Here is a 22,328-nt window from a genome sequence, read left to right on the forward strand (position 1 = left end):
TTGTGTGTGGATGGTGCCATTCTGGCTAAGTAAGGATGGTCAATATGAGTAATGACCAATACCCAGTACGTTGTTGAGCACAATTGAAAGTGTTGATGCTGTCCTTTAAAGCACTAAACGGCCTCGGCTCAGTATACCTGAAAGAGTGTCTCTACCCCCATTGTTCTGCCTGGACACTGAGGTCCAGCTCTGAGGGCCTTCTGGCAGTTCCCTCCCTGCAAGAAGTGAGATTACAGGGAATCAGGCAGAGGGTCTTCTTGGTAGCGGTACCCTCCCTGTGGAACGCCCTCCCATCAGATGTCAAGGAAATAAATAACTACCTGACTTTTAGAAGACATCTGAAGGCAGCCCTATTTAGGGAAGTTTTTAATGTTTGTTGTTTTATCATGTTTTTAATATTCTGTTGGGAGCCACCCAGAGTGGCTGGGGAAACCCAGCCAGGTGGATGGGGTATAAATAATAATTATTACAGTGGACCCTCTATGTACAAATTAAATTCATTCCAGGAGTCCATATTTAACCTGAAAAGTCTGTAACTGGAGGTGCCGCTTTTATGCACGCGGGCAGTGCAATAGGGCACTTATGCACATGCATGCGCTGCGAAACACGGAAGTATACACTTCCGGGTTTGCAGCCCGAAGGTTACATATCAAGGGTCCACTGTATAATTTGTAGTAGTAGTAGTATTACCAAGACGAAGGTCTACCAGGCTTGCGAGCTGAACACGCTGCTTTATGGAAGTGAGTCGTGGGCAACTTCTTCCCACCACAAGTGACACCTCAATGCCTTCCATATGTGCTGCGTCCAGAAGATTTTTGGCGTCACATGGCAGAGCAGAGTCTCAAACAGAGATGTGCCCTCCAAAGCCCACATTCCCACCATGTTTACACTCCTGTCTCAGCAAGGTCTACACTTCGCTTGTTCATGTACACGGAATGGAATGTGGCAGGATCCTCAAGGGTGTGTTCTATGGGGGGGTTGGCTTCAGGCACTCAGGTCATTGGCAGACCAACCCTGCATTGCCAAGACATGAAGGCAAATGGGACATGAACGCTGGCAACATTAACCCTGCCATGTGGGAACCCCTTGCAGACGACCACAGCGCCTGGAGACAGATAGCCCGGTCATGTATACACAGCTGTGACCAGAAGAGGAATGACCCCTGGGAGGAGTTCAGAGATAAGAAACACCATGGTGCGTCTGTAGCAGCAAAACCGGACACCTTCATCTGCCCCAGCTGCAATAAAACATGTCTCTCCCATATCAGTCTCTACAGCCACAGCAGACGCTATAACTCTCCAACAGTTTGACTTCACGCCTGAAGACACACTCTTCCATTGTCTCCTGAGATGGATAGATGCCAACTACAGAGAACATGTGGAGGAATATTCAGTAAGCCTGTAGCTGTATAACCCATTCCCTATTAAAGTTTGTAACCCATTCCCTGTTAAAGCCTCTCTCCTCCTGGTTTCTGACTTTCCCAGTCATTTTCACCATTTTGGTGTAGTCCATCATCTTCATCAGCCATTTGTCTCTGGTCGGAACTTTAATTTCTTTCTATCTCTGGGCCAGTAGTATCTGCACTGCTGTTGTCGCATACAGAAATAGTCGTTTCTGTTCCTTTGATATCTCTGCACCTAAAATTCCTAATTAAAAAGCTTCTGGTTTTCTCACAACGTTATTTTAAACATTTTTTTCCAACTCATTATAAATCATTTCCTAGAATGCTTTTGTTATCTTGCACGTCCACCACATGTGGTTGAATGTATCTGCCATCAAATCTTGAGCCTCTCCATCATTTAGTTGATCCCATGGTGTGCCTTTAAATCGCCTCGAGATATTTATGGGAAACGAGATTCTTACATAATAATGATCCTGGTAGCTTCTGGCAGGGCGTGTGGAGAATCTCAGCACGATAATTTCCCTTTCTCCTTTCATCCTTGGCAAATCAAGAGTTCTAGCAGCACCTTCAGAAACCTGAGTCCTGTAATGGCACACAGAAAGACATCATTTGATTATGCTTTTGTTTCCTAAATAAGGGCCAGCTTGAGGTTATCTTATAAGTTCCTTGATAAGGGCCACCCATTACACCTGTCAGCCTTAATATCCCCATTTTTAGACCCCCAGGTTTCATCCCAATTTACACAGCTTGGAGAATGACTTGGTAGATGAGAGAGGAAACGTTCTCACCGCCTTCCTTTCAGAGGTTTCCTACTAAAGGGTTAAGACAGGAGGCTGTCAGTCAGCTGTGTTGTACCTGTTAATGTTTTCAGATACAGCCAAGTTCTGTGGGTGGGAAAATCTTGCTCTGCCTCATCGCATGCTGGTTCCTGTGTGTCTTAATAGAGCTTGTGTTAGCAAAAAGTGGTTTTGGAGGAAAGAATTGATGAAAGGCTGCTAACTCCACCTCATTTACTGCTGGAATGGGGGGTTCAAACCTGGCTTGCTTATGTTTGCATTACCATGGTGCCCCATGTAATATTTTTCACGGTTACTTGAATTGCGTATGACCAGCTGTCTATAAATAGCACTTATATTAAGTACTTACATGCCGCACAAATTCTTTCTCCCTTCACAAATAAATTTATAGGACACACATAAATCTTCACCGAGAAGTCATACATTGCAAAATAACATTTTTTTAAAAAAAGAAGAAGATCCCATAGCATTTAGAAATCAACTGAACATGTTTTGACACCTGTCTACAGATGATTTCTCACTTGTGTCATATTTTGGCTATCATTGCTCGCCGCGAACATGAGCAACTCCTTGTGAACTTTTGAACCTCTGTAGTCTCGTTCACTCATCGGGATAAGAATTTGCATTCTTCCAGCAGGTAGCTCTCTTTCTCTCTGAATTAGCGTCCTGATCCTAGTCCCAAACGGTGGGAAATGGAAACAGTGGTCTGTCCTTTTAGACAGAAAAGAACGTCATGTTGATGCCTCCATGTAGATAGGAGCCTTCGGTTGCCAGGCCAAATCCACAGAAATGTAGATTTATGGTTCTTGGGGAGAACTTGAGACTTCTTTGCAAGGCGAGTTGCACCAAACAATTCACTCACTGTGCACAGATAATTCAGATGAGTTACTGATGCCTCCAGTTTATGCTTGTTTGATGGCAACGTTTTGTGGATGGTGGCAACTGGTAACCATAAGGCTACTGCCTTTGAAAGACAACTAAGGACTAGGGGGGCCAACACCCTTGCTTGCAAGTGCTGCTATGCAGTGAAGGCATGAGTGCTGCGGTCAGTATGTCTACAAAGTAATAGTTTACAAAGCTGTTGTACTACCAACCTTACTGTATGCTTGTGAAACACAGACCACTTATAAACACCATCTCCAACTCCTCGAAAGATTCCATCAATGGCGTCTCCAAATTTTTTTACACATCACCTGGGAAGACAGGTGAACTAATACCAGTGTACTGGAAGAAGAAAGATCACCAGTGTCAAAGCCATGATTCTTCGACATCAACTTCGTTGGACTGGCCATGTTGTGCGGATGCCTGATTATCGTCTTCCAAAGCGACTACTCTATTCCGAATTTTAAAATGGAAAGCTTAATGGTGATGGTCAACAAAAGAGGTTTAAAGACTCTCTCAAGGCAAATCTTTTTTTAAAAATGTAGCATAAACACCGACAACTGGGAAACACTGGCCTGCGAGCACTCCAGTTGGAGAACAGCCTTTACCAAAGGTGTCATGGGCTTTGAAATAAAAAAAATCCTTTCAGTAGCACTTTAGAGACCAACTAAGTTTGTTACTGGTATGAGCTTTCGTGTGCATGCACACTTCTTCAGATACACTGGAAACAGAAATCAACAGACCCTTATATATACCCTTCTGAGTAATACCCCTCCCCACTCTCACTATATGACACACGAAAGCTCATACCAATAACATAGTTAATCTCTAAGGTGCTACTGGAAGGATTTTTATTTTTGTTTTATTTTTACAACGCAGACTAACACGACTACCTACCTGTAACTAGAACTATAGGCTTTGAAGATGCTCAAGCTCAGGACGAAAGGGAGAAACGTGCTAAGAGGAAGGCACGTTTGGCAAACCCTCGTCATGATCAACATCTTGCCTGGAAACCTATGTCCCCACTGTGGAAGGATATGTGGATCCAGAATTGGCCTTCACGGTCACTTACGGACTCACTGTTAGGACTGTGTTCATGGAAGACCATCTTACTCGGCTACAAGTGATAGACAAAGAAGAAGATGTATTTCTGATGTCATGACACATATTTGTGCTGGGCAGCTGAACAGTGATAACCACATACCCCTTGTATCTCTCTGTGCTTCCACGGATGAATATTCACCAATAAGGATGTCTACTTTCTCTTGAGTACTCATCAGTCACAGCTCCCTCTTCTCTACCAAACTACCTCATCCGCTGGAAAAGGGATACTTGAGGTCCTTGGTGATAGAGGTGACCCCCAGACCCTCACCTGGTCTTGCCACAGGTGAGACCTAGAACACCACAGAATGCTCCTTCACTCGTTCATTTCTGTTTAGGCCAACGTAGCTAGGAAAAGCCGGTTCTTAATTTTTTTAAAAAAAGTAACGTGAACAGTTTGATAGGCTAACGTGAAATGTCAGGCACACTATTCAAAGAAGAATTTCTCAATTCATTTTTTAAAAAACTTAAGCTGGCGTGAATTGGGTAATTTTTTTATGTTAAAGTTTATACATGCTAGTTGATGCATTGATATTGAATTGATTAGGTTTTCATAACAAAATATGAAGATTCCTAGGCTAAACGGCATGTTCATAGGGCAGTTATGATGCTATGTTATATCCTGCACATGGGTAATATTCAGTCATACAAGACCTAGCTTTGAACTCCAAGAACCACACTAAGCTTGCAGCAATAAAACGGCTAGCATGTTTGCAAAGCTAAGCAGGGTCTGGTATGGTTTCAAATTGGATGAGGATCAGCTTATTGAGATTCCTGCATTGCACGGGGTTGGATTAGCTGACCCCTGTTGTCCCTTCCAACTATGATTCTATGATGATGTGTATAATAACACAGAATAAAAAAATAGTTTCTGTTATCTCCCTCTTCTTTCTACCACAAACATCCGAAGTGTGGAAACTTTGCTGTTCTGGTGGATTTCCATGTTACGTCGCGTGACTCCAGTAAGGACACTGTGTGGTTTTCTGATCGTAAGAGAGAGGTAAGGCTCAATCGTTTGTGCTTTAAAAGCACACAATTTAAGCAAGGGAAGCAGGAGATTGCATTGGCTTATTCACATTTGGTTATTGCATGTTCCTAGTATCTTGGGAATTTTTATTTGTGCTCCATTTTTTGTTGGAATTGATATGATATTTGAAGATACTGCAGGGAAAAACTCTGGAAAAGTAACCTGAAGTTTACAGCATGTCATTCTTTGGAGGAGAACTACCTTAAAATGATTCACAGATGTTATTTAACTCCGAGTAGGCTTGCTAAGGAGGTATAAGACTGAATGAGATAAGTGCTACAGATGCAAAGAGGTTGAGGGAACATTCTTTCATATGTGGTGGACTTGTAAAAGGGTAAAGAGTAGCGGGAAATGATCTATAATGAATTGAAAAAAATGTTTAAAAGTACTTTCCCAAAAAACCCAGAGTCCTTTCTGTTGGGGATAATTCAGATGACAATTCCCAGTTGTCAGAAAAGGTTATTTATGTATGCAACAACTGTGGCCCGTGTTTTGTTAGGCCCAAAATGGAAAACAAGTGAGGTCCCAACCAAAGTAGATTGACAACTTAAAGAAGACTGGAAAATGTTTAATGAGTATATAAGAAATAATTGTGTACAGCTGAAAATGCTGGCAGCATTAAGATAAATTTAGCAGTGTAAACAAGTTTTGATGGATGCAGTAATGGAATACTGAATGGTATAGTTTTTATAACATATGCAGGGATCTATGATATATAAAATGAACCATGAAAAGAGAAGAAGGGAAGTCATTGATATTTTAAGGATGTTTAAATGAGTATTTTAAATTGTAAAACAGAAAATTTAATAAAAAATAGATAGAGATAGATAGATGATAGATAGATAGATAGATAGATAGATAGATAGATGATAAATAGATAGATGATATAGATAGATAGATAGAGATAGATAGATGATAGATGATAGATAGATAGATAGATAGATAGATAGATAGATAGATAGATAGATAGATATAGATGATAGGTGAATGGATTTGAAGATACTGCCTGCATGTATGATCTGGAGTTCATGATCTTCTAGAACAGCTGAAGCTGCAGGTATTTGTGCTACTGCAACAAAGGAGCATCTCTCTTCCTTGCTGCTTCTTGCTTCTCTTTACTCCCAACTGGAGGGGTGTGCCTGTCTTGCTGATTCCTTTATGTCACAGCAGCCCATAGAGCAGCATATGTAGAAAAGAAAGGAAGAATAAGGGCAGTGATGTGTTGCATTTATATTCTGCCTTTCCATTTAAAAGACAGCAACTAAGCTTACCTTTCTGCCTCCCCCACTTTGCTTGCCTTCTCCTGTTTGCCAAATCCCTTTGCCTGCAAGCTTGAGGGACGTCTCTTTATTTTGACTGATGTGTACAAAGTACGGTACAAAAGCAAAGAGCAGCCACTTTGCTGCTCCTGCCCTCAGCTGTAAGATTGCTCTGGGATTTGTCACTAATCTATTTTCTATTATTTCCCTCCTCTCCGATATCCAAAATGCTCACTTAGTATATGTGGATCTAGGAATGACCATGATGTACATAAAAATATATGCAGTTGATTTCATACCAAGTTTAGAACTGCAGCCTGCATTGCTTTTCAGCTTGTTTGCAAGGACTTCACAATAAACAAATCTGAGAATTCGTAAGTGGTTTCTCAGACCTCGTAGAAGATGCTCCAACCTATCTGAAAATAAATATTTCTTCTAGGATGTCTGCTTGCTGCTAAAAGATGTGGTTGATTCAAGGGTGACGCAGTACCTGAAAGGTCGCAAACGGCACGGACAGTCGAAGGAAACGGAACATGCAAAAGTTAATCCTTTGTCTCTGAAAGGTAGGAGCTGCTTATAACAAGAAACACAGTTTGTTTCCCCACAGTTTCCCCACAGTTGTTTTTTAGCTTAAGCTTTTGAGTGTTGAATTGTCTCATACCTAGACTTCCATCCAATAGTCAGGCTGAACACCTTGGAAATAGCTGAGCGCCATTAGAAATTATTTTGCCTATGACTGTATCCCTTGGAGAGGGATACAGTCATTGGGTCAAGCCAGCACAAGGCATTCTGTCCTTGGGGTACAATGGTCCAGAATTCAGTATAGACCAATAAGACGGACAGCCTACCACCTGAGAAAACAACAGAATAGAATAGGAAGAAGAATTTCACTGGTAGCGAATTAGCTGGTGACAGATAGGGCCAGCGAATTAGCTAGTGACAGATAGGGCCAGCTAGCAAAACTCCATGGCTCAGGCTGGTCCCTTGGTTTGCTTCGGCCTTAGGATGAAAACTGTCTCATATAGGGTGAACACAGCTTCATGGAACTAGAAGGACATTTGTTCATTTTTGCTAACTTGCTTCTTTAAAATAGCCACTAGGTTATATCATGAGTGAATAGTAGGGCATCTGGTGAACTGGATTTGCCCCACGAGCCTACTACTATTCTAAAGCTTTTCTTTTTTACTAGAAAAGCAAGAAATTGCATCTCTCTGCTCTCCATCTCCTGCTTTGGGGCTCATATTGCCTAGCTTATTTCTAAAAGCAGCATGGATATCCTTTCCCCATTTTCAGAAGACTTTGTGCACCCCAAGTTTTTCTCCCTACGGCTACTGTGTCTGGAAGGGATAATGTGAACAGAATGTCCTACAAAGGAAAGGGTAAAATGAGTTTGGAGACTGTTTTGGTTTGGACATTTGGATAATGTTTGAGTGTCTGGAGGCGGTTGGAGGATGGATGGCGGAAACTACAACTAATCCAGAACGCGGCAGCTAGACTGGTTACTGGGAGCAGCCGCCAAGACCACATAACACCGGTCTTGAAAGACCTACATTGGCTCCCAGTACGTTTCAGAGCACAATTCAAAGTGTTGGTGCTGACCTTTAAAGCCCTAAATGGACTTGGTCCAGTATATCTGAAGGAGCGTCTCCACCCCCATCGTTCTACCCAAACACTGAGGTACAGCACCGAGGGGCTTCTGGCGGTTCCCTCACTGCGAGAAGCCAAGTTACAGGGAACCAGGCAGAGGGCCTTCTTGGTAGTGGCGCCCTTCCTGTGGAACGCCCTCCCACCAGATGTCAAAGAGAACAACAACAACCAGACTTTTAGTAGACATCTGATGGCAGGCCTGTTTAGGGAAGCTTTTAATGTTTGATGTATTACAGTATTTTAATATTTTTTGGGAAGCCGCCCAGAGTGGCTGGGGAAGCCCAGCCAGATGGGCAGCGTATAAATAAATTGTTGTTGTTGTAAATAAATTGTTGTTGTTGTTGTTGTAAATAAATTGTTGTTGTTGTTGTTATAAGCTTTTAGGAGGTGGGTTAGAAAAGCCCTTATCCCCACCCCTCTGGATTTCTTGTAGTATGGATAGCGAGAGAAGATCTGCCTAGTTTTCACAACATTTTTACTTGCACTTGCAAATGCATTTGTGCATATCCATCCCATTCTCCTTTGCTCTGCCTTTCCCTCCCTCTGTTGCCTCTCCTGCTGTTGACATTTAAATTGTAAGTTCCTCAGGACGGAGGACTGCCTTTCTTGTTCGTTGCTTTGTAAAATGCCACACACACTGGTGGTTTTACGGAAATAAACAGTAATAAATGTATGTGCTGGGAGGAGTTGCCTGTGTACCTGTTTTGACTGGATTATTACAGGCCTGGCTTCTTGGAAAGTGGGGCAACTAGTCTGTTTGCTTTCTCTTCCACACTTTGGAGTCCTAATTCACACTAATAGCAGACGAGATGGTAAACCTGTGTCTGGTCTAAACTGCTTCAGACCATGGCTGGGAGCTCATATGAATGGATCTGGCCAAATGAAAACCTCTACACACAAAAATTAGAAAACTAGATGCTGGGGGAAAGAGTTCTTGACTCATGTTCTCTGTGACATACTAGTTTCCTGCTTGGATGCTTTTGAATTAAGTTTTATGGAAATGTTTTCTCTTCATGTAAAGTCCCACCTGCAGCCTGAGGAAGTACACTCTGGATCAGGGATTGCCAATCTTTTTGGACCAGAAGGAATTTCCCCCCCCCCCCAACAAAGTAATAATCATAAATAAATAAAAATAAAAATGTGCACCCCATCACCAAGACCATTCCATCGTAACTATCCAACCTCCCAAAATTTCAACACCTCTTCTGATGGTTTGACCCCTTTCCATTTTAACAGTACAAATTCTACAAACAGCCTCCATATCTCCTCAAAATCATCTCTCCTACATATTCCCCATCTTACCTTAATGGCACATTTTATTTTATCATTAATATCATTACACCTCTTTGTACCATTCTTCCATTTTATATTTGCTTGCCCCTTATACTCCCTAGCTACCCCAATTCGTGCAGCTGTCAATAATTTTGTGAGCGAGGCCTTCATAGCCTGCAAACCTTCCACCCCATCATAAATTGATAACAATGTTACCTCTGGACTTTCGGAAATTTAAATCTTGAGAGAAAGTGCTATGGTGCCAGTCACAAAATGGCCCCCATGGGGCGCCTGGCATGACACAAAACTGGAGAGACAGACGCCCCTGGCAACCATGGAAATCCAGCTATATCCTGCTGGTCCTTACTGCAGAGATCACTCCATATTATTCTGCACATTCACTAGCTCACTGATGTTGTGGTTGTCTAATAGCAGCAGGAAGACATTGTCCTGATCACACTGAGCTCAGTGGTGTAGCGTGGGTTGCCAGAGCCCGGGGCCACACAGAAGGGGTGGGAGGAAGGAAAATGGACAGAGTACACATGTGCATTCAACTGTGTCACCCAGGAGATCGCAGCCGCAGAGATAAAAAAGAATAGTCAATCCATTTTCTGGAGAGGTCACTTCCTGGTTTGCTTGGAGAAGCCTTTTTCAACGGAGCCCAGCAACAGAAGCACGCAACTATATTCAACACTGAGTGTTGAGATTTTGTTCCCTTAATCATTTTGTGCCTGGGGTAATCGCCCCATGGCCTTCTCAAACTACGCCACTGACTGAACCCCAAGTCAAAAGCAAATGCTCTTGCATCAGAATTTCATTGCAGAGAACCCAACCCAACACACATTTGCTGCAGAAGCAGGTAGCGATGTCGGGAGCAGCACACATTAAAACTCAGCCTCACTCCTCCGTGAACATGGCAGTATGTGAGTGGCGCATGAATTGGGCTCAAATCCTTTCCCGTCCAGAACTCTCATATCCAGGGCCAGATTTAGGTTTGATGAGGCCCTAAGCCACTGAAGGTAATAGGGCCCTTTATATGTCCAGCTGTTCTTTGTCAAAAACAAATTGTTGCTGTTTTTTGTGTTGAATATATGCTGTATGGTAATTTATGGACCTAATAGGTATCTAAAGCCATTTGCATATGTTGCCATGCAACCCGTCCATGCAGAATGTAGGCACCCTATACATAGAAATGAGCAAACCAGTGATATTTTAGGGAGCAGGCTAGCAGGCAGGGCCCATTACTTACATCATAGGAGCCTACACAACACAAAGCACTGTTACTGTATGTAGGTTTTATTTTATTTGTTTTTTATTTTATATTTTGGAAAGGTACATCCAGTTTTTTCCCCTTTAATTTTTTTGGGGGGGCCCAAGAGTGTGGGGCCCTAAGCTATAGCTTGTTTAGCTTATACGTAAATCCGGCACTGCTCATATCCCTTTGGTTCATCTCACTAGGTTTCCAGACAAAATTGCTGACAGCAAATAGATGTGAGAATAGGAAAAAGAAGAGTTTGGACTTGATATCCCGCCTTTCACTCCCCTTAAGGAGTCTAAAAGTGGCTAACAATCTCCTTTCCCTTCCTCCCCCACAACAAACACCCTGTGAGGTGAGTGAGGCTGAGAGACTTCAGAGAAGTGTGACTAGCCCAAGGTCACCCAGCAGCTGCATGTGGAGGAGCGGGGAATCGAACCCGGTTCACCAGATTACGAGACTACCACTCTTAACCACTATACCATGCTGGCTCCTATATATCTATCCATTTCCACTCCCCAGCTACTTCTCGGGGCTATCTGCAACCAATTGCCCTGAGAGAAGATTGCAGGAGAGAGATTCAGGCAGGCAGGCTGCCCTTTAGGAGGGATTGTTGTATTTTGACATCATTGATTGTGATTTTGTATTTATACGAACGAACGTAATAAAGCACCCCCTTTCTCTGTTTCCCCTGCGGCTTCCCACCACCACCCAAAAATTGCTCCGAAAGTTCTTTGAACCCCAAAGGAAAGATTTGACGCAGGGTGCTATTGATGGTCATTGACCGTTCTCATTACCCACCCACCCCCACATTAGCCAGATATATGTCACAAGTCTCAATGGGATTTCTCAAGCGTTTGACCTGCTCTGGAATTTTTTACTGGGAGCAGCAGGCAAACTTTAAATGAAAGCTCTTTTCTGTAGCTTCCAGCCTTCGCTGTTGAAATATTGAGCGGAGAAAGATAATTAAGGGATTAGATATCATTAAACGTCCCGAAAATGCAGAGAGCTGGATTTGCTAGTAGGGATGCTAAATATTTATGTCCCTACATGGGCTAACAAATGTTACGCTCTTAAAAGAAATTAGCCAGATTAGACAATCAAATCTTTTAGCACTCTTGCGAACTTCTGCTTCAACCAATTATCTCGTCTACTGTGTGTCACATTTTTTAATATATATACACTTTAGTTTTTAATGTATTTTTTTCCAGATATGTGAGGTTTTCAGTCCCTGCAGCAAAGAAAAATGGCCTGTCTTAAAACATAACTGAGAAGCAAAGAACAGAGTATTTCTAATCTGAAATGACTGGGTGGTAAAGTGGGGGGAAATACATAAATTTTGGAACAGAGCAAACAATGGGAGCGACACGTACAGAAATGTTTTGGATCACTGTGGGCCTCCTAAGGCCTGTTTTGTGGTTTTGAAGAAGGCTTTGCTGAATTCATTCACGGAGCTCTTCAGCTGCCAGTTTTTGCTGGGAAGGGCACACCTGCCAGGCTATTCTGGATAACTCAGCAGCAAAAAAAGGCATTTTCCCAGGCTCCCCAGGTGAACGATCTTTAATAGCCGTGGGAGACAGCTTTACGCTGCTCTATCCTGTGCTGCAGATTCTTGCTGGCAGCCTCGTCAGTGTCCAAGTCAACTTGTCAGGTACTGCCTTAGTAAGCTTTCCGGAGGAGGTTGCAGGTGACCGGGCAAGTTCAGGGACTTGCAAAGCAAACCAAGGAGGCTGAAATACCACTTCCTTCAAAATGCTATAATTAGGGGCAAAACAACACTACTTGCAGCACCAAGCTTAGTCCAGCATGCTGTGGTTTCTGCGGTTAACTCAAAAATCTCTCTCTCTCTCTCTCTCTCTCTCTCTCTCTCTCTCTCTCTCTCTCTTGCATTTTTATTAAATTTTCTGCTTTACAAGTTAAAAGGTTGCTTAACAACCTTAAACTATCAATGACTTCCCTTCTTCTCTTTCCATGGTTCATTTTGCATAACATAAATCCCTGCATATTTTACATTAACTAAACCATTCATTATTCCATTATTACATCCATCAAAACTTATTTACACTGTTGAATTTATCTTAATGCTGCCAACTTTTTCAAGTGTACACAATTTCCCCCATATATTCAATAAACATTTCCCAATCTTCTTTAAACATATGTTCTTCTTGTTCTCTTATTCTATATGATAGGTCCACAAGCTGCGCATACTCCATCGATTTAAGTTGCCATTCTTCTTTGGTTGGGACCTCGCTTGTTTTCCATTTTGTGGTGAACAAAACACAGGCCATAGTAGTGGCATAAATAAATAACCTTTTTTGACACCTGAGAATTTCCATCTGAATTATCCCCAACAAAAACGTCTCTGGGGTTGTTGTTTTTAAAAGTGCTTTAAAAAAAAAATTCAGTTCATTAAGGATCATTTCCCAATACTCTTTTACCCTTTTATAGGTTCACCACATATGAAAGAACGTCCCCTCAACCTCATTGCATCTCCAGCACTTAACTGATTCAGTCTTCTACATCTTAGCAAGCTTAATCAGAGTTAAATACCACCTGTAAAACATTTTCAGGTAGTTCTCCTTCAAGGAATGACATACTGTAAACTTCATCTGAAGTTAACTCAAAAATCTCGACAAGACCTCTGCTGCTGGGTTCTTGCCTCCTCCAACCTTAATTTCTTTGCAAATGGTGGTGTTTTAAATGGCACATCTCATCGACTGCTTCTTTAGCTGCATGGAACAAATACAGGGAACTGGACGCAGCAGACAGGCAGATTCTTAATTCCCCCACCCACTGCGGTTTTGTCTGCCAGTCACCTGATGCTGGGTGATTGTCACCTGTCAGTATTCCAAGGAGGCCACAGTAACTGCCAATCAGCTGGCCGGTGGTTGCAGGGTGTCCATTTGGAGGAAGCAGTTTGGATTAATACTGCCTCTTTGAAATGGAAAAAAATAAGCCCCACTCAATAGTAGTTGATGGGGAGCTTCCTGCTTCTTCTGTTCCCAATGAGGCTTCTGGTCAGAGATCCCTGCTTGCAGAGGAACAAACGGCCGTTCGCTTGAAGCTTCCAATTTATTTCTTTGCAACTGTTCTATTGTACCTGCCCCTCAACCGAGGACATCAGGTGAGGGAGGCAGGCAGGTGTGGCTTATAATAATATGAGCCAGGATAATAATTATGAGCCAGGATGGGCAAGGATCAAGGAGACAGGTGGTCGGTTTCACTCGTCCAAGCAGTCTGTCCACATCCTCGGAGGTAATGGATTGGAATTGATCCCATGTAACATGACTAGACAGCACTCTAGCACTCTCCTGCCCTGGCCCTGCTCCCACGGTGGAGTCCACCTCTTTCTGAATCTGAGCGACTTTATCTGCAAAAAACTGCAAGATCGTTACAGAAGATCTTGAGGTCCTAACAGGGCCCTGATAATGAAGGTGGGTCTGCTAAATTGTGAACCGCCTGAAAGAGTCTCCTGCTGCTGTTTTCTGCAGATGTAATAGAGGCAGTGAAGAAGGTCCTCTTTGCCATCGCTATAACCACTTAGTAGTGTTGACGTTGAGGTCTAACCATCTCAGTGATTGTTTCATTGCCCTTAAAGGTAAAGGTAAAGGGACCCCTGACTATTTGTCCAGTCGTGGTCGACTCTGGGGTTGCGGCGCTCATCTCGCTTTATTGGCCGAGGGAGCCGGTGTACAGCTTCCGTGTCATGTGGCCAGCATGACTAAGCCGCTTCTGGCGAATCAGAGCAGTGCACGGAAACGCCGTTTACCTTCCCGCCGGAGTAGTACCTATTTATCTACTTGCACTTTGACATGCTTTCAAACTGCTAGGTTGGCAGGAGCAGGGACCGAGCAACGGGAACTTACCCCGTTGTGGGGATTTGAACCGCCGACCTTCTGATCAGCAAGCCCAAGAGGCTCTGTGGTTTAACCCACAGTGCCACCCGCGTCCTTTCATTGCCCTTAGCCCTGGAGAAAACCACGGGGCTGTCCAGATTCCATGCAATCAGAGAGGGCACTTCAGACCCAGATAGTCAATAGCCCTGGTTAACTCCGCGTTCCAGTGGGCCATCAGCAAATCAGCTGAAAGGCCATCAGCATGAGATAAAACATCCCCTACTACTCTCTGGAAACCATTTACAGTGGTGCCTCGCAAGACGAAATTAATCCGTTCTGTGAGGCTCTTCGTATAGCGGTTTTTTCGTCTTGCAAAGCAAGCCCATTGACAGCTTAGTGGATTAGCGCTATTAGCGGTTTAGCGGCTTTTATCGATCAGCTGTAAAGCGGCTTATCAGCGGATCAGCTGATAAGCGGCTTAGGGAAAGGGGGGGAAAGGGGGGGGAACCCGCAGGAACTCGCAAGACATTTTCGTCTTGCGAAGCAAACCCATAGGGAAATTCGTTCTATTGTATTTTTGCGAAGCGCCTCCAAAACGGAATACCCTTTCGTCTAGCGGGTTTTCCGTCTTGCGAGGCGTTCGTCTTGCGGGGCACCACTGTAGGTCCATCCAAATCGGTCCCACTTCCCTGTAGAGTGGAAGTGTAGCTTATTGGGGGTTGCCTTGCGAGCCAAATTGTGACTTATTTCCAACTGCTAATATAAGCATTTGTGGTAGGCCGGAGCCCCCACGGGCAGGTGCCTGAGATGATCAGCTGACTGGATAGAGGGCCATTTCCTGCATCCAGTGGCCTCTAAAAGCTTATTCTACATAAGTGATTAATCTTCAAGGAGCCACAAGAATTTTGGTTGTGGCGGCTGCCATGGGCTAACCTGGCTAACCCTCAGGAATTTATTCTTTTTTCGAAATGAAAATGTTGCTGCCGCCTAAATAGAAACAGCTATTTAAGAAAATGTTGGCACTGTCAGTTCACATTTAGGGTCTTTTGCATTCAACACACTAAAGACATAGGATGCGGCTGTTGATCAGCTCCTCAAATTTTTCTAATCTCTAACCACAGGGGTGTGAACAGAGTGACGAAGGCCTTTGTCTGTAGTTGTCATATCAAAGGCACATTTCCAAGTGAAATTGGTATCATTTGAATGAGTTCCAACTCCCAGCGGAAACAATTTTTTCCTCCTCGTAGATCATACGCTTTTTCTCTCAAAGCTACATGCCGTGATGAGGAACTAGGCATTAGGGAAACTTTGAATTTCTGTGGAGGTGTTTAAGCCTCCTAAAATAATGTCAGGATCCAGTCTTGGCTTATTGGCTCTCATCCACTACATTGCTGCTTCCAGGCACAGATCCATGACATGCGCAGCCTCTCCTGACTCAAATGTTGCAGGGAAATAGAGCTGGGTGTCATCCACATACTGATGACACTTTGCTCCAACTCTCCTAATAGCCATTCTCAGCAGCTACATATAAATATTAAATTGCATTGGCAACAGGATAGGGCCCTTCAGCGCTCCAGTTGCCAGGGAGCCACCCAATGCTATTTTCTGGAACCATCCCTGCACTTAACCCCCCCCCCCCAAAAAAAATAATGTTTTATTGATTTTCATACAATTTAACAAATTCAGTTAAGTTTCAATGCCGTCTTTCCTTAATATTTTGACTTCCCATCTTTACTCCCATGATGTTTCTGTTCAAATCCTTTATCTACTGCCTTAAATGTTATGCAGTAGTCTATTCAAAAGGGGCCTTTCATCTGATCCTGTTAGTTATAGATCAGTTAGTTTGCTACCTGTAATTAGCAAATTATATGCAAAGCATCTTTACAGTAAGCTTGTTGATTGGATGAAGCTGTTTTTGCCGAAGAGCAAACTGGGTTTAGACAAGGCAGATCCAGTATAGACCATTGCTTTGTACCGGCCCCTTTGATAGATAATTATGTTATGTATTTGATAGATAATTATGTTAAGAAATCAGGTGGTGTGCTATACGCAGCTTTCATTCATTTGAAAGCTGCATTTGATTAAATCTCTCAAGTAAGACTGTGGGATAAGTTGGACTCTTCAGGTATATATAAAATATTATTGTTCTTGATTAAATGTCTGTGTAAAAACACTGGAGGAGACTCTTGAGAGCCCCATGGACTGCGAGAAGATCAAACCTATCCATTCTGAAGGAAATCAGCCCTGAGTGCTCACTGGAAGGACAGATCCTGAAGCTGAGGCCACCTCATGAGAAGAGAAGACTCCATGGGAAAGACCCTGATGTTGGGAAAGATTGAGGGCACAAGGAGAAGGGGACGACAGAGGACAAGATGGTTGGACAGTGTTCTCGAAGCTACTAACATGAGCTTGACCAAACTGGGAGGCAGTGGAAGACAGGAGAGCTTGGCATGCTCTGGTTCATGGGGTCACGAAGAGTTGGACACGACTAAACAACAACACATTCCAGTACCCAGAAGTGAAGAGCTTAGTTCCAAGAAATGACCAGTCCATAATTTTAATGGTAGGTTTATTGTAGCTGTGAGAGACAGAGTAACAACAGGACAACCCCCAGAAACCCAGAAGACAAAAGTCAGAGATTGATGTGCATTATAATGAGTGAAATAATTATTTGATCCTTTTGCAAAAGATGACTTAATACTTGGTGGCAAAACCCTTGGTGGCAATTACAGAGGTCAGATGCTTCTTGTAGGTGGCCTCCAGGTTTTCACAAATCTCAGGGAGTATTTTGTCCCACTCCTCTTTGCAGATCCTCTCCAAATTAGTAAGATTGCAAGCTACATTTTCTTCACGTGTAAAACTGAACTGCTGCAATACAAAATCTCTGATCCCTAAGCTTTTGAAATGGTGCAGGGGAATATTGTGAGCAATGGTATCCATAGCTGCTGAGACAGCCAGCCAGATTAACAGGCTCTCACTTGCCCATCTCTCTTCTGGACCAGGTCATCAGAACGACAAATGGCCAATTCGGCCCCCAAACCTGACCTCCCCAGACAAAGGTGACTTTTGGAGCCAATGTATTAGTGAGGTCACACGCAGAGCGGCAGTAAAACACCGCTCCGCAGCAACAGTTAAATATGAGTCAGTGTGTCATGGAGCTAAACACTAGAGATCCATGGGATATCTTTAATTACTACTTGTTCCTAATAGCAGGTAAATCATGAATTAAGATGGCTCCATGCAGGTAAACTGCTAATTATTGCATTTTAAAGAGTAGTGTGGAAAGACATACAGTGCCTTCTCTCATCCATGTGGTTTGGGCAAGTCTTTAAATAAATGCAACGGCCTGGTTTGCATGTAAGGTAAAAAGTAAAGGACCGCTGGACAGTTAAGTCCAGTCAAAGGTGACTGAGGTTGCAGCTCTCACCTCACTTTCAGGCCGAGGGAGCCGGCGTTTGTCTGCAGACAGCTTTCTGGGTCATGTGGCCAGCATGACTAAACTGCTTCTGGGGCAATGGGACATCATGAAGGAAAACAGACAGCACGGAAACACCGTTTACCTTCCCGCCGCAGCGGTACCTATTTATCTACTTGCACTGGTGTGCTTTCAAACTGCTAGGTTGGCAGGAGCTGGGACAGAGCAACAGGAGCTCACCCCGTCACGGGGATTCGAACCACCAACCTTCTGATCGGCAATCCCAAGAGGCTCAGTGGTTTAGACCACAGCGCCACCCGAGTCCAACAACTGGCATTTAGATCCATTGCTGCTTCCTACTGTGGATGCCGAGCCGAGCCGTTGTTGCTAGTAGCCACCAGTCCTGTCCTCTGTGAAGTTGCCTGTTCCTCTTTGAAAGCCATCAAAGTCATTGGCCTTTGCAGCCTCCTGTGGAAGGGAGTTCCCTTGTTTAACTCGGCGCTGCATGAAGAACTACTAGTGCACAGTGAGAAAACCACCAGCACATCACTCCTTCCCCTGTTCCTGCTGGGCTTCCAGGAACTCATCCATAGTTTACACACACGTCCCAAAAAAAGCCATGAGGGGTAAGCCACGAACAGACTTTAATTACAGCTTGTAGTTTGTTTACAACAGCATTTCTCAATTTAGGTTCCCAGCTGTTGTTGACTACAACTCCCATTATCCCTAGTAAGGAGGACCCGTGGTCAGGGATTATGGGAGTTGTAGTCCAACAACAGCCAGGGACCCAAGTTTGAGAAACACTAGTTTAGAGGATGACAAACCACAAGACCAGGTTCAGATTTACAGTGGTACCTCGGGTTACAGACGCTTCAGGTTACAGACTCCGCTAACCCAGAAATAGTACCTCGGGTTAAGAACTTTGCTTCAGGATGAGAACAGAAATTGTGCTCCGGCAGCGCAGCGGCAGTGGGAAGCCCCATTAGCTAAACTGGTGCTTCAGGTTAAGAACAGTTTCAGGTTAAGTACGGACCTCCAGAACGAATTAAGTACTTAACCTGAGGTACCACTGTAATGCCAAGGCTTGGCTCCTAGTATAGCACAGGAGGAGAAGGAGAAAAGCAACCACAATTTTCAGTAGTTATTTTCTTATCATTGCATATATTAGAGATAAACTAGGAGATTTGGAATGACCTTATAAGGAAGGTAGATTTAGAGGTGTGAGGAAAGGAGACAGCAGAGCAGATAGATCATCAAGATGGGGGGATATATGGGAGAAATGTACCTTGGAAATGTTAAAGAGATCTTCTTATATGCCACGGTTGCAGCAAGAGTTCTCGTTGCGGCAAATTGGAAAAGTGACATAGTCCCGTCAAGATTAGAATGGATTCAAAAATTGGCTGAATATGCGGAATTAGATAGCATGTCAGAAAAAAAATAAAAAATAAACCAAAACAGGTATTTATCTCAAAATGGGAAGTTTTTAAAATATATTTGAAAAATAACAATTGTAGTCTAAGGTTATTTGCAGCATTCGAATAATTTCAGTAGCAGTTGTAAGAATGATGTAAAACTTATGAATGGATCAAGGGTAATTAAACTTGAACAAAACTAGTTATGTAATGGCAATGAACAAATGATACAGAATCTGTAATAAGGAATAGACGGGAAGTCAGGTCGATAGAAAAAGACCACTTTTATTTTATGATTTGAAGGCTAATAGTTGATGTATTAATTCCCTTCTTTTTTGTTTGGCGGTGATAGAAATTTGCTTTCTTTTTCTTTTTGGTGTGTTAAAGTGAATGATAACAATCAAATCTTTAAAAAGAAAGAAAGAAAGAAAATGTTGTCCATAAGAATAAAAGAAAATTATTATAAATTCATGGTATTTAACACCAGTCAGATTAAATCAAATAAACAATGAATATTCGGTGTTATGTTGAAGGGGATGCCAGGAAACCGGGAATTATGTTCACATGTGGTGGGGGTGTAAATATGTACATTCTTTTGGCAAAGGGTGTTTAAGGAGATAACAGAAATCACTGGGTTAAAGCTGACTGAAAGCCCAGAGGTAGCATTATTATTAATTTACGATGGGGTAGAAGGTTCACAGGCTAGGAAGGATTTGCTCACAAATTTATTGACCGCTGCACAAATTATTATAGCTAGGAAGTGTAAGGGGCAAGCAGAATATAAAATGGAAGAGTGGTATAAAAACGTGTGGGATATAGCTATTAATGGTAAATTAACGGCTTTTAAGGTAAGATGGGGAATATGCAGGTGAGATGATATTGGGGAGATATGAAGGGTGTTTGTAGAATTTGTACTGTTAAAACAGAAAGGAGTCAAACTATTGCAAGAGGCGTTGAAATTTTGGGAGGTTGGATAGTTAAAATTGAATGGTCTCGGTGGTGGGGTGCACATTTTTACTCTTAATTATGTATGATTATTACTTTGTCGAAATAAATATTTTTATGAAAATAATAAAAAAATAAGGAGGGTAGATTTATAGCAAGTGTCATACCTCGGGCTACATATGCTTCAGGTTGTGTTTTTTTGGGTTGCGGACCGCTGAAACCCGGAAGTACCAGAATGGGTTACTTCCGGGTTTCGGCGGTCGCGCATGTGCAGAGGCGCTAAATCGCGCTTTGCGCATGCGCAGAAGCAACGAATCACAGCCATGTTCAAATATATAAAAGGATGTCACATAGAGGAGGGAGAAAAGTTGTTTTCTGCTGCTCCAGAGAAGCGGACACGGAGCAATGGATCCAAATTACAAGAAAGAAGATTCCACCTAAACATTAGGAAGAACTTCCTGACAGTAAGAGCTGTTCGACAGTGGAATTTGCTGCCAAGGAGTGTGGTGGAGTCTCCTTCTTTGGAGGTCTTTAAGCAGAGGCTTGACAACCATATGTCAGGAGTGCTCTGATGGTGTTTCCTGCTTGGCAGGGGGTTGGACTCGATGGGCCTTGTGGTCTCTTCCAACTCTATGATTCTATGACAGCACGCGCAGACGCAGGTTGCGAACACTGCGGGTTGCGAATGTTGCAGGTTGTGAACGTGTATCCCGCACAGATCACGTTTGCAACCCGAGCATCCACTGTACTTACTTTTCAATACAGTTGAAAAATATGAATACAGTGGTACCTTGGGTTACAGACGCTTCAGGTTACAGATGCTTCAGGTTACAGACTCCGCTAACCCAGAAATAGTACCTCGGGTTAAGAACTTTGCTTCAGGATGAGAACAGAAATCAGGAAGCGGCAGCGGGAGGCCCCATTAGCTAAAGTGGTGCTTCAAGTTAAGAACAGTTTCAGGTTAAGAACGGACCTCCGGAACAAATTAAGTTCTTAACCCAAGGTACCACTGTAGTGTAATACTATAAAGCCCATTCAACCAGCATTTACTATGTGTCATTCACCTTGTTCAGATTAAACAGTTTGCGAAAGAATTAAGGCCATGGAAGCCATTGCATTTTATCCAGGGATGTAGTATATACTGTGCAGGAAGGAATGCAACTTATAGCTGGTTCTTGAGCATTTGCCGCAACAATTGCATCTACGGTCAGAACTTGTTCTGCATCTGCAGCAAACCCAGAAGTACTGCAACAGGTTACTTCTGGGTTCGTCGCTTGCATAATGCGCAGAAGCACTAAATCGTGCCACGCGCAGACGTAGCGCTTTCACGTGCATCATTTTCGGCTTGCGGACGGGCCCCCGGAATGGATCCCATCCACAAAACGAGGTTTGACTGTACTTTGCAAACAAACATTTGAGCCTCCCCAAGCATCTGAGACCAGAGAGGAAAAATTCTCAGTGGGGGAAATATAATAGTATGGAGAAGTGGCTATCCCTTTGTCCAAGCCATCCTTAGATGCCACAAGGGACATTTCCAGTTTGAGGAAAGAAGCAGACGGATTCACAGCTTTTTGGCCTACTTTAAAGCAAAACATACATTTTCGTTTTGTTTTCAGTTCAGGCTTGTTTGGTAGCTAGGATTAAGTTGCAGTCTACTCTGTTGACTTTGTGGATTTCTATTCTCTAGATTTTTGGAGAGGCATATTCTGATAACATGTGCTACTTGTGTGAAAGCAGCACGGATCAATAAGCCTGTCCAGGTGATTTGTGCTTATATTGTGATGGCCATTGGCTTTAAACAATTAAAAAAATCTATTGATGGCTGCCCTCATTTTTGTTTTCTATGTTGCAGCTGGCGACTTTCACATTTCAGCCTACTTTGTCAAAAGATGGACAAATCTTCGATGTATTACGGGTCGGCACCATGGCGGTAAGCTGTTTGTTTAACACTTTGGAGAAAGCGAGTGATGGCAGCAGAGGTTTATTTACAGAATGGCCAAACCAGCAAATGTATTATGAGGCAGTCTGTTTGTGTTGGTTAAAAGAATGGATTACAGTGGAGAATGCAGGCATCCTGA

General features: G+C 43.1%; 1 protein-coding gene across 1 annotated transcript in view; it reads left to right on the forward strand.

Annotated features, from left to right (window-relative positions):
- SLX4IP (SLX4 interacting protein) overlaps positions 1–22,328 on the forward strand; it is a 94,945-nt gene that overhangs the window by 48,910 nt on the left and 23,707 nt on the right. Inside the window, 3 exon segments of the mRNA XM_083730871.1 lie at positions 5,093–5,182; positions 6,908–7,031; positions 22,103–22,180. Coding sequence (XP_083586997.1) covers positions 5,093–5,182; positions 6,908–7,031; positions 22,103–22,180 — 292 coding nt within the window.

This window comes from Podarcis gaigeae (genome assembly GCF_964106915.1).
Source record: "Podarcis gaigeae genome assembly, chromosome: 3".
In the NCBI taxonomy this organism is placed as follows: domain Eukaryota; kingdom Metazoa; phylum Chordata; class Lepidosauria; order Squamata; family Lacertidae; genus Podarcis; species Podarcis gaigeae.